The sequence below is a fragment of the Cottoperca gobio genome, chromosome 14 (genome assembly GCF_900634415.1).
Source record: "Cottoperca gobio chromosome 14, fCotGob3.1, whole genome shotgun sequence".
NCBI lineage: Eukaryota > Metazoa > Chordata > Actinopteri > Perciformes > Bovichtidae > Cottoperca > Cottoperca gobio.
In genome coordinates, this window is record NC_041368.1 from 9,049,941 (window position 1) to 9,062,737 (window position 12,797).

The following is a 12,797-nucleotide window of genomic DNA, read 5'->3' on the forward strand; positions in this document are numbered from 1 at the left end:
AAAAGAATCACACTGGGACACGCTGGGGTGTGTGCGTGTTAACACCTTTTTTTTATATGTTAGGCATGAGGAACGAACATGGAGCCTGGAACATTCTGACAGCATCCTCTCTGACTCGCCGGGAATGATGTCATCATCTGTGGGGACCAGTAAATGCAGCAGTCCTGCGTGCATGGAGGCACGGGCCCGACGCGCTGCACACTGTGGTTACTCTGACCCCCATCGGCCGGGCCTGCAGTACGGAGACTCCTTCGACTCGCTGGGAGACTCTCCGCACAGCGACAGGTGGGAAACAGGCCTGTGTGGATGATATAGCACTGGGTTTGTGGTGAACATTTTGAAAAGTTTCCTCTCTCTAACGGTTCTCTCTCAGCCTCGAGAGGCCAGTCAGGGCACTCTGAGAGACTCAGTGGAAACTGACACTCAGCAGGCATGATGATGAAATACGCCAAGGTAGGCAAGAGTAAAAAACGGTGCTTATTTTAATGGGAACTCTTTGCATACAGCCACTGTAACAATATTCCCCGGCCAGTATGTAATTATGATTGGCTAAAGCGTTCTCTTTAAATTTCCTGAAGGAACTTTGTGACAGTTTGGGAAAGACACTTACTGCCAGGAAACTATTTAATCTTTGCGTCACAGAGAAAGGTCAAGGATAAGTTTAGCCTAGCTTAGCACAAAGAGTAGAAGCAGGAATAAGCAGTTAGTTAGTCCGTCTGAAGTGAGGAAGTAAGCCTTTCAACAACGTCAAAGCTGTCTATATTTATCCTGCATCTATTTCTGTACAGAAGGCACAGAGATGTCGATCTTCTCATTTGACACCAAGCAAGAATAGCAATCAAGCATATTTCCCAAAATGTTGGAGTGTGCCTTTTTCATGAACCAGAACATGACAGCTCAAACACAATTGATTCACTCTAAATAATGTGCTTTTAGGTCTTCCACATGCTCTCTATTTACTTAATGAATTTGAATACAAACCCTGATATTGTTATAGGGCCCAATAATGCTCTCCTGGCACACTGCTGTTATCATTTCCACCAGCTAAGCATCCCTCACTCAACAAGCCTGCAATAGCATTAAACTGGGAGGAAATTTAGCAATATGGGAGCACGATTGGGTCCTATATTAAAATTATGGAGTGTATGTTTAAGCGTCGATACAACACCCATGAAAACAGTAGATCAGGTATTTTTGCGGCACATGTATTTTGAGGAAGTCTGTCTTTGCTGACCCTGTAATTGAAGATTCTGTGTTTAACGTTTGTAAAAACAAGCTAAATGTTGCTTTACATGAAGTCTTCCTGCCCTTTCCTTTTGTATAGCTTATTTCAGATGGGTCACCATTAGAAAAGGTACCATACAATAATAGCTCAAAGGCACCCGAGCAGTAGCCTTGAAGAAAAACTGCGCAGTGAAACCGCATAAGATCCCATGGATAGGACGACAGTATGATAATCACATGGTAGATCTCACAAAATATGAGCCAAGGTGGCCCCAAAGCAGACATTCTTTACTTTTTAACAAACTAATCACATTCAAGTCACATTCTCAGACGGGTGGGACGTTTGAAGTAATTCCCCTTGTACAGGGTTGTCATAGCAAACAGTTGATTGTGCAAGTGCAAAGCCCAAGTTTCCTCTATTTAAACATGCACAGGTCACAGGGAAGAAGCCCACTTTCCTTCTCACAATAAAAATAAACCTAGATCAAATGAGTAAAAAGTATATTTATTAGAAAAGGCGGGCAGTTTAGAAGTATCCACTGGACAGTGTGAATAGTGAGCCACTGACCTCAGATCATCCGCAGAAAAAGTGCAACTGGATGAGCCAACGGGTGAGGGCCTCGCGGCCATATGGATGCACAAGGTTCTATTAGCTGTACAGTTTTAAGTACATAACATTCAGGCCAACCAAGGCACCACTTAAACACATTAACAAATGCTTGCTATTGCTATAACAACTGAGCCAAAATGAAAGTATTGGAGCAAGAAGGTTCCTAATGTCTTGATAGCTGCATGTATCCATTTAAGTATTTTATAATGTTCAGAACTGACGACATGACTTAAGCCCTTTTCCCACCGGACTAAAACCTCACTAACACCCACTAACATCTGGCGTTTGTCTTTCGTGGGAAAGATTACAATCGAAATTCAATCCTGGGACAAATCACTCTACAGTAGTCACAGGTGTTTATTGGCTCCAGCTTTGATCAGCAGTGATGGAAACATGAAAGCTAGGTGGACGCGCTAATGTTTACAGTACAATGCTATATTACGCGTGTTGAAGTGAATATATAATAAATAAAATCCACAGGGATTAAGACAATTATTATAATTTATTAGCGTACAAAACATACAATTAATATTCTCTCCTCAAAGCCACCAGACTCCATTAACAGAAACAGTCATTTTACATTGCTAATTATTGTAAACACACACTTAATTCAAATTCAAAAGAAACTAAATAAAACTTATCAAAACTGTCTTTGTTAGTCTTTCTAATGCTCCAACAATCACCAACGCTGGTTTGAGAGTTTGAATTACAGATACAAAAAATAAGTAACCAATGTAACTGTTTTCCACTGTTTATTAATTAACCCTGCTTTCAGACATGTCCGTGACACACCAGGAAAAAAACAGTAAGGCGTACTTGTCTAATGCAAATGGATTTGGATTTTTAGTGGGTTATCCCATGTTTAAAGAACCTTCATATCGCCTACACGCTAATTTTGGTTGAATAATTGTATGACAGAGTGTCCAACGCCAGATGCTGGCAGCAGCAAAAATGTAAATATGATGTAAATTGCAAGACTATGAAGTACAGGCAATCTGAACAAATAGTATCTAAAGCAAATGACCAGTGCCTTTTTATAGACTGTCAAAAACTAACCAGACAAGATGTGTTTTGCCTCTTGTGTGTATCAGCTGTACTGTACCAACAATACCAGTATACAATAAGCATGTGTGCATGAATAGCCAATGAGTTGCTATGCAGAGCCAAATTGCACAAGCGCCTCTTCCATCATGGTGGCAGCTTTGGCTTAAGATGAATCAGCAGTGTTGTGGGAGTATCTCAGTATTGTGTCTCACACAGCATGTTGTAGTTTCCTAAGGGCACTGAGCAGTGGATACAAACACTCTGATCCACGGTTAGTGGTATGTGAATTATAAGCTGCTTTTCAATTATATTGACATTAATGTTTAGTTGGTTTATGATTATGGTATTATAACTGTAGGAAAATGTGTAACTAACATATGTAACGGCACCTTTAAGTTTCTGAGGTTTTGAAAATCCAGACAATCGATATTTGGACAACTAGGGTTTAAGCTGAGATGGACGAGGGATGAAAAAGTGGAAACCATGACAACTGAGTGTGAGGCTCAAACTCCTGTCAGTCGACAAAACACACTTCAAAATGTACCTGTCTTTAATGTTGGATATTGACTTTCTACTTCGAGAGACAAGTAGGCCAAGTTTTTAGAGATGGCGTCTAACAGTCATTAGGCGTTCTGCATCTTCAAGAACTTCCACATTGACTTAAGCATTCAGCCATGGTGCTGACACGGTCATGGCACATATCTGAACATAACTTTCTAAGATGACAACCACAGTAACTATGTAACTATTATTCAAAAACTGACTAGTTATTGTGCAGAGATAATGAGCAGGTTAAGGTCCAAACATCCATCCATCATGGGAGACGATTAGGAATAGTGTGGTCTGCAATTGTGATCAACCTATACACTAACATTCTAAACAAAGACACAGTGCTGCCTCAAAGTATGCTTAATATAAATAAAATATCAGTAAAGTGTTCATCTGAGATCCAAGTAAAAGCCAGACTTGAAAGGTTTGTTTTTAAAAGTGTTATTAAGTAGGACGTTTGGTTGCCTGGGCGATCTTGTTGTGCAGGTTGGTCCAGAGCCTAGGGGTGCAGAGGAAGACGGTTTAGTCACTGTCGTTCTTCAGAATAGACTAAAGGGCAGCCAAATCAGCTGCTCCTGCCTGAGGACCTCAGGCTTGGATTTGACTTTCATTGCTTGAGAAGCTCAAGCATGAAAGGTTATGAATACAATTCAAAACTTTAATTCAGATAGTCTGTAACGCAGGACAGTGAGTATATGACTGTCTTAACATGTCTGTTTAGACAATCACTTTTGCAAATCAACAGCATCAACAAATACTATGTTTGTATATTATAAGACTCAAGTATATTAACAAAAGAAGTGGTTCCAGACTAGATCCTTGGGGGACACCACAGGAATCTTTTGCCAATGGTGACATCGACTTTCCATTACAGGCAGAAAACAAGTCTTGAGCAGTAGCATGGTACTAAATATACCAACACAATTAAACTACAGTAAATCAGATAAATCACTGCAGAGGAATTAAAGGTATACTTTACAAACAAAATTGACAACAACCTTGAAGTTTTGAAGAAAACTTAGATATTCTCGCATGTCTCCACGCTGAATGAAGAATAAAAAAGCGGAGGAAAGTCTTGATGAATTGAAGTAGTTGGGGGGCAGCTTTTAACAGCAAACCTGCACAAGCGTTAGAATTGTTTAAAACAGTAAGGGTTTTGCAGGAACGCATGTGTTTTGGAAGAAATTAACATACGACTGGATAAACGAGTCTTAGATTACACTGCACAACTTGTGTGAGAGTTTGTAAATGGGTGTTGTGGTATACTTTTGTTGTTGTTAAACGCGGCCCACATTTACTTCAATTCATCAAGACCTTTCTCTAATTTTGGATTCTTCGTTAAGAAAAACAGTTTTCTTCGAGAATTCAAGGTAACACAGGGTGAGTAATCGATACAAATGATCAATTTGCGGGTAAAGTATTCCTTTAAAACACACTTTCAAGTAATTTCAATATTGTGACAAACTGCCTATGACAGAACTTTAGATCGTATATCATTTTCGGTTAGGAAATATTTTTGAACTATGCCCAGTGTGCAAACAACCTTACAGCAGTTCAGCTCAAGGAGAAAACTAAATTAAATCAATGTATGGTAAATTAATGGAAAACTTTTTTTTCCATTAAATATTCTAGTGCCCATCTATAGCTTGCTACTAACTTGGCACTTAAGGTGCAATGTTCATTCAGTTAACAGAATGCCTATGAAACATTCAGACTCTTCCTCTTTCTCACTTCTGCTCTTTGCTCTTCTCTACTTAACTATTCACTCCCCTCTGCTTTTACTACAGATACGTGTCAGCCCTGACGACACCAGCTCGCCTCTCACCAGTGGATTTCCATTACTCATTGCCCTCGCAGGTGCCTACCTTCCAGATAACATCCCCCAATGCCAGCCATGCCATGTCTCTCCCTCCAGCTGTCCACAATCCCTACCCTCTGGAGGATGATCAGCCTCTGCTGCGCCGCTACCAGGTGCCCCTACACGATGCCCAGTGCCAGGAGCCCTACCGGCAGCAGCGTCGTACCTATCTAAATGACAGCAGGGGCAGCCTGCCCTCCAGCCCCTACCGGCTGGCGAAAGAAGAAGACTATGAGACCACCCAGGAGTATCTCTCCTCTCGGGAGCAACCAAAGAGAAGTGGGTCCAGTGGAACTGGTAGCCGGCGCTGGCGGAGATCCAGACTGAATGGCCACGTGGCCCCGCGTGGCTATGAGGCATCTCGGGACTATGGGTCTCGAAGCTGCCTAACAGATAGTGAGTCAGAGGAGGACGGTGAGAGCACGCCCTTCCTCAGTATGCAGAACATGAATGCCGAGCCCTCCACCATCTACAGGCCGGTGGACAGTCGGACTTCTCACTCATCGGGGCGGCACAGTGGGCATGGGAACATGCATACAAGACTTACACACTCACGCTCCAAACCGGACAATACACCCCATTAAAGAGTGAAAATGAACCAACAAAAATCAATATAGTATAGACCTGCATCTATAAGAAATATTTTTATTTTATATAACTGACAGATATTATAAACAAATGAAATATTTATTTTCATTTTAGCAAAAGTTGTCTACTAGTTAACAGCAAAGACTTTTTTATAGGGAAAACTCTATTTATATGTACATTTTGATTTACAGCATAAAAAGATATGCCAGTTTTTTCACAACGTAAAAAAATAGAGTAATATTGTGGTGCCTTTTGCTGTATGCCGATGCCAGAGGGCCAGTGGAGGTTTTTGTAGCCTTTCTTATATGGACGCCTCATTTTTTATACACGTTTATGTTTTTTTTTCTCTCTGGTTTCCTGTTTTACTTTCTTTCCAAGTTGCATTCTTTGAGGAGTCTAGCCCCACTGGAACATAACCCCTTCCATGTCACGCAATATAAACCACTTCAACATAAAGTGTATGTTTACATTAATATGATTCTCCTGTAGGGTTTATGATTTGGGATCTAATAGAACGCCTGATAAATACAATGTAGATCCTTTTTGCCCTCTGACTGATGTCTACAGAGAGAGTGAGAGATCGTGCGGTTGTGTATGTGTGTGTAAATGCCTGTGTGCGTGCGCGTGTGTGTGCGCATGTCGGTTTGCTTGCATGTATTTGTGATTGTTAGATGAATTTCATTGTTTGTTGTGGTGACATCAAACTTTTGGATCCACTGGTGTCTCAGCAGAGCTGACAGAAGAGTGTATCAGAGGTTCCCAGAATAGTGCTTTATCAGAACAGTGACCCCCAGTGTATGTGGACAGGTAAGGCTGTTGTAGGGTTGTATGTTATGCAGGCCATTGCTTGATGTGTTTACAGCAATTCTGCCCCTTCCCCAGTCCCCTTTGATTTCCCAGCAAGTTTTCCTCATGTTAGTCTCTTATGAGGCCAACAAACGCTGAGCCGCTTGGCACAGGGTGACCCCTGCCATCAGGGGTGACGGCAAAACAAAAAGATTGCATCTGTTTTCACTCAACTCAGCCCTAAATCCCATGCCTCATCATCCTTCTGTGTCCATTCTGTTTTTGTGGCTCGTGTTAAAGGCCACACAGTGTCTCAGGATTTCCTCCCCCCCCCCTTTACCCCTTCCACCTTAAACCCCGTTCACCCTTTTCCTCAACTTAAGGTCTACCTAAGACTAAGGCTCTCAGATAATGATGGCCTAAATGTTAACATACAGCCTGAACACACCCATACAGAGAGAAGGAAAGTGTAAGCAGCTCAGTGGATAACAGTACAGAATATACTAGACAATATAAATGAAATAGCTGTGAAACTTTGGAGGATCATACAATGCAAAAATATGCAAACTTTCTATTTTGCTGTTTGATTACATCATTTTCTAAGAAGTGACTGTAGTGTGTTGTGTGTGGAAAAAAAAACTATGTGATGCCTATAGTGTAGAATGAAATAACATGATATAAATGCATATTTACATGAGTTAGTTTTTAAAGCCATTATGCAGCCATCTATAAAGTTGTCAGCCTTTCTTGTTCACATGTTCATTGAATGACTGTGTCCATGAATTGTTTTATCACTTACTTTAGACCTCTCCACTTTACATGCGCACTTCCAAGTAATGTCAAATAGCATCCAGATAGCGTCTCCTCCAATAGTACTGTGTACTGCTTTGTCCTGTTGACAGATCTAGTCCATTTGAGATTTACTCCATAAATGACGATCATTTTAAAAGTAAACATTTAAGCCCCTGTCCTCCACATCTTGTATTGTGTCAGGAAGGGGTGAGCCAAGTGTTTCAGGAAGAAATATCGCAGCCACTCCACTGAGAATCGGAGCTCCTCCGTAGATTAAACCCGGGAGCCAAGGCATTTGGTCGGATATGAGAAGCACCATAGGGGCCACCATGGCTCCTACACGAGCTATCATAGATACCCAGCCCATGCCATTCTGACTGAGAGACAAAGTAAACAACCATGACTACATGTACGCTTTAAATCAGTGATTGTAATACATATAACGTAATAAAGTAACAGTACATATGCTTACTGGGAAAGATCTTTAAAATCTTTTTTTTTCAAAGGGCAATAATAAAAACACTGCTGAAGGTTTACAGTTGATATCACAGACAGACAGGCAACTAAAACTTTTACAACACTAAACTGAAAGTTCAATGTTCATGTGTTTGTTTAACAGATAACAGTACAATTCAATATATAAAGAGCATATGATAGGGATCGTAAGTTACTGTTTAACTGAACAGCAAAAGATGCATGAATGCGGGCTGTTTGTTGGTGTCACATTTCAGAAAAGGATGCCTGGAGTTTTCTAGATTATAAGCAAAGACACACAGTTTTCAGCACTTCTGTCAGGACACATTTTGTCGAGGCCAGACAAGTTAGAGTAAAAGTAACAGCTGAGGGCAAAAGCATCGATATCAATGGACAGACCAGGATGAACCTTGCACCAAAAGCCCTCAGATGTTTCCAATACCTTGTTCAATCCATAGTGTGAAGAATGTTTTTGAAGGAAGAAAATGCATCTATGTGTTACAAAGCAAGCTTATGTAATGAAATGGTGAGCGAGTTTCTAAAGATCCTTCTGTGTTTAGTCCTCATATCATCTGGGTACAAGTTATTTCTGTCTCAACACAAAGAAGCCCCGAGTATGCCCCATTTAAGCAGTCTATTTGTTGCAGTTTATACTGCTGCAGGGATGACGTATATTTGTAGGCCGACCTGGAAGTTTGCATCCTACTTGGAATTTGGATTTTTGCAGAAAATAAGATCTGTGGCAAAACGGACTATTATGATACTTACACGTTTTATTCAGCAAGATAATCACAAACCAACACCACCTTTAGGATTTTTGTAGCGTGAACGCAATTGCCAGAAGTGAAAAACTAACGCTATAAATGAAAGCCGCATGGCTTCAACGGCACCACCACTAAGCTAAAGGCGGACTAGTGTTCGTCGTGATGTCTCATTTAGCCACTTGTTACCAACTGCCATTGTTAAGACTCCCTCAATAAACAAAATACAATGAACTTAATCCCTAAATAAAAGAATACTTTAAATAGTTTAATAATATAAGCAAACTTTTCCAGCTGAATTGACACAAATGATTCTTACCGAATGATGGTTGGGTAAAGCTCTCCAGAGTAAAGGTAGCAGCAGTTGAAGGAGGCAGCAAGGCAACCTTTACCCATCACTGCCAGACAGGTGCGTGCAGTATGTTTATCTGCACAAGGAGTGTAACATTCATCAGAAGACTCTGTTGTTTCTGTAGTATAATATACAACTTGTATTCAAACATACCATAAGGTACCAGCAGGTTGATCAAAATAGTGACTCCAGCCATAACGAGAGCACCACATTGTGATGGACGGCGTCCAATAAAACTCATAGACACAGTTATGATGACTTTAGCAGGGATGTCGACAGCTCCAAAGATCACTTGCATTAAATAGATGTTCACCCCAAACTTTTGCAGATCCATAGCAAGACCATAGTAAGCAAAGCTTGTTGATAACCTAGAAAACAAGTGTGCACAGTGTCAATGCAATTTCATAAAAGGTGCTTAAAAACGGAGTATTTTAAGAGCAGGGCATGTACCAGACAGCACTGAGGCAGATCGTTATTTTCCTCATTTTGGGTGTGCGGAACAGATCCAGGACAGAGTAGGTGCCATGCGAACAGGCCATCTCTTTCTTCATGGACTCCTGCAGCATCTATGCATAAAGAGTGAGTGCTATCAGTCCAAATGTATTTTATACACAATTATAAACACAGATAGATGATGCAATAACACAAACACACCACGTTCCCTTACTTTCATGTCAATTTTTTCTCCCTCTTCGTGCCGTCCGTTAAATTTAGCCACACTTTTAAGGTTCTTGATGGCTTGTTCAGGCTTATTACTCATAACTAACCATCTTGAAGATTCATGAAACCACCTGGGTGAGATATTTGTTCAGCTTATTTGGTCATGGTGCAATTAAACATATATCATGTATTCTGGTTGCAACCCTATAGCTTGTATTTGCATGTCAATACTTGGCATCTCACCATGAGATGAGGAAGAAGACATAGAAGGGCAAAGACACAGCCAGCATTAACCACCTCCAGTCCCGGATGAAGTAGGCTATGACTGCCAGCATCAACTGTCCAAATGTGTAACAGTAACCTGTTAAGGTCCCCGCCATAGTCCGCACACGAGTGGGGATCCACTCCACAACTTGAAGTTAAAGAAGCACAGAACAAGAGATATTTTATATAATTTTCTAGGATTATTATCCTATCATCAGCATGCACGTTGACTGCATACAGTTAAGTTGTTTTACACTGACTGTTCTCTATCCAGCTACTTGTCTTACTGAGCGAGAAGGTGTTGAGCCCCAGGCCGGACAGAGCCATGCCACAACCAAAGCGGAACAGGCAGAAGAGCGAGAAGGAGTTGGAGAAAGCAGCACATGTTCCCGCCACTGCCATCAGCAGGTTAGAAATGAGCAAGAGGATGCGTCGACCATATCTAGGAGCCGGGTGGATTTGCAAAGAGTGAGGACAGACCGCATCACATAGAATGAGTTACACTTTGTTTTAACAGTACTGCATGAAGAAGAGGCACATTGTCTCATGTGATGTTCATTCATAATTAAAGGGGAAATATCATGTTTATATGCTTTATACATTATTTTTTCTCATACTGAGAGTCTGTCTGAACCTGTATTCACCCTCAGACTGAAACGCTCCATTTAAGCGCCTGTCTCTTTAAGAAAAAAAAGACATATATGATTGATTGTGCCAGATAACTGCTTTATTAGTAACACAATCATTAGTTATAAGATGCATTTTACCTGTCTGAAAGACCTCCAAAGACAAGAGCTCCCAAAAGCACACCTCCCATGTAGATCGTTTGTCCCATTTGCTTCAAAGAGCGCTCATCACACACCAAATGCCACTGAAAGAAATGAAACGCAATTTAACACACATGACAAGAAAACATATACACATGTGAAAAAGAAGAAAAGGTTATGTAGTCATACATCAGATATGATCGTCGTGCTCATTTCAGTCATGTTATAGGACCATCCATCTTTGCATCCCTGCAGTTCAACATCCAAACCATCTTTAGAGTCACCCTCCTCCCATGAACCGGAGCTCTCATTTTTAGTCAGGAGGTGCCACTGTGGTGCAGTATAACGCCGGCACCTCTCCGGCTTCCCTGTCTGGTCTAGAGGCACTGTGACCAGCAGCCTTTCCTCCGGGCTCAACTCGGACTGAGAGAGGTTTGTGTGTGCGCTGCAGAAGTGAGGAGGCACCGCAGCCACAAAGTTCTGCAGCAGGTTGTGACTGGCCATCATCAGGACAGGTATGCAGAGAAGGGTCACATGCAGGATCTGGAAGCGTCCTGTGCCCCCTACCAGCTCTAGGAGGTCACCAAACCCCATCGTTTTGTACTACAAGAACTCCACTAGGTGATTTTATGTTAATGCACTAGTTCCCGTTGTTGGTACAATCCTTTAGAATATTTGGATGTGCAAAAAAAAAAACTGTATACTGTTCTAGCACCTGAGAAAATATTGAAGAAAACATCAGTTGTGAGAACTAACTTTTCTAATGCAGTTAAAGGTGTAAATTATATTACATTTGACTTACCTGCTGAATTAATTACTCTTATTACATAAAATATTTAAGAAAATACAATAAGAATGCTGGCTCACAAAGTGTAGCACCTTCATTAAAAAACAACTAACATATTAAACAATCAATTTAAGTAAAATCCTGGTAAAATGTTCCACAAAGAGGTCCTTAAAAGAAACAAAAAAAAAATCAAAAAGGGGTAAAAGTTGTTGTTGTTGCAGTCTGTTAAAGTGAATAATCGGCTCTCAAATTCCAACGGCTTTTCAGAACTTTGGATTATTATTGCAATAAATAATAATCTTGAGGTATTAGCAGCTCGTTCGTCGAACACTGAGGTAGAATGCTGAGTCCTTGCAGTGCAGGAAAAATGTCTGGGTGAAATGTTACAGTGCAAGTGAGCTCTCGTGTCAAGAGTGGGCACATAACAGTGCTCAGCTCTTTTCCCTCTTTGCACTGAGACACACTCCCTGCCATGTATTGGTTATTCAATATGAAGTGTGTGTGTGTGTGTGTGTGTGTGTGTGTGTGTGTGTGTGTGTGTGTGTGTGTGTGTGTGTGTGTATGTGTGTGTGTATGTGTGTGTGTGTGTGTGTGTGTGTGTGTGTGTGTGTGTGTGTGTGTGTGTGTGTGTGTGTGTGTGTGTGTGTGTGTGTGTTTCGTGTTTCATATTCGTTATTGTTTCCTTAAATCAACAAGACAGAATATATTTACTGGATTAAAGGAGAACAATGAGCAAAGGATTCTGATAAATATTCAATTGTATGTTTTCTCATCCTCTGTCACCTCATGTTATGAAACAGTTTGCAGTCAATGAGTGACTGTGTGATGACAATTTAGTGAGCAACAGTTGTACTTTAGGTGTTTTTGACGAGGTCAGGTTATACTGACAGAGAGTTACGAAACAGCACCACATGTAAAAAGTAAAAGAATTACAGAAATTCACTTTAATCATTTGTATAACTGTATTATGTTTACTGAGTACAAAGTGTTGCCTTGTTTTGTTTTCTGATGATTAGCTTTTCAGGAATGTGTGCTTGTGTAATGATCAGCATGAGATGTCAGCCTGAATGAAGCTGCAGGTGCACCAAAGCAAAACAATACATGTTCAGTTTTTTCAGCTGCCAGACTCTGATCGGGGAAAGATTTGTCCTTTTGAATTTCCTCCTTCTTCGTTTTGTAGTTTGAGCCATAAAAGTAGCGGTATTTGACAGAATATATGAAAGATATACAAGCAGCCTGAGGGCTTTGGGCTTCTTGTGGAATTTGGACAACAGAGAAACA

The 12,797-nt window shown here is 40.8% G+C and overlaps 2 protein-coding genes across 4 annotated transcripts in view; one reads left to right on the top strand and one right to left on the bottom strand.

The window, feature by feature from the left end:
* The window catches only part of nrg2a (neuregulin 2a), a 69,495-nt gene extending 61,866 nt beyond the window's left edge, over window positions 1–7,629 (top strand). For all 3 annotated transcript variants that reach the window (XM_029448202.1, XM_029448201.1, XM_029448200.1), the window contains 2 exons: window positions 64–285; window positions 5,215–7,629. In XM_029448202.1, the coding sequence (XP_029304062.1) occupies window positions 64–285; window positions 5,215–5,869 (877 nt within the window). In that variant the 3' untranslated portion in view covers window positions 5,870–7,629. The remainder of the gene's footprint in view (window positions 1–63; window positions 286–5,214) is intronic.
* Window positions 2,478–11,953, bottom strand: slc22a6l (solute carrier family 22 member 6, like). The gene is made up of 11 exons (XM_029448203.1): window positions 11,532–11,953; window positions 10,919–11,444; window positions 10,730–10,833; window positions 10,250–10,404; window positions 9,942–10,110; window positions 9,706–9,829; window positions 9,489–9,604; window positions 9,192–9,406; window positions 9,006–9,114; window positions 7,625–7,828; window positions 2,478–3,926 (listed from the first exon to the last, which is right to left on the bottom strand). The coding sequence occupies exons 2-11, from the start codon at window positions 11,321–11,323 to the stop codon at window positions 3,872–3,874; spliced, it is 1,656 nt and encodes a 551-aa protein (XP_029304063.1). The 5' UTR covers window positions 11,324–11,444; window positions 11,532–11,953; the 3' UTR covers window positions 2,478–3,871.
* Window positions 11,954–12,797: the final 844 nt, after the last annotated feature.

What these genes read in the sequence shown, in the direction of transcription:
- slc22a6l (XM_029448203.1), bottom strand. Translation starts at nt 11,323, where the DNA reads ATGGGGTTTGGTGACCTCCTAGAGCTGGTAGGGGGCACAGGACGCTTC. An exon ending in CTTTACCCAACCATCATTCG is followed by an intron (nt 7,829 to 9,005) that starts GTAAGAATCATT and finishes TTTGTCTCTCAG; the next exon opens with TCAGAATGGCATGGGCTGGG. An exon ending in ATACAAGATGTGGAGGACAG is followed by an intron (nt 3,927 to 7,624) that starts GGGCTTAAATGT and finishes CTGCACCCCTAG; the next exon opens with GCTCTGGACCAACCTGCACA.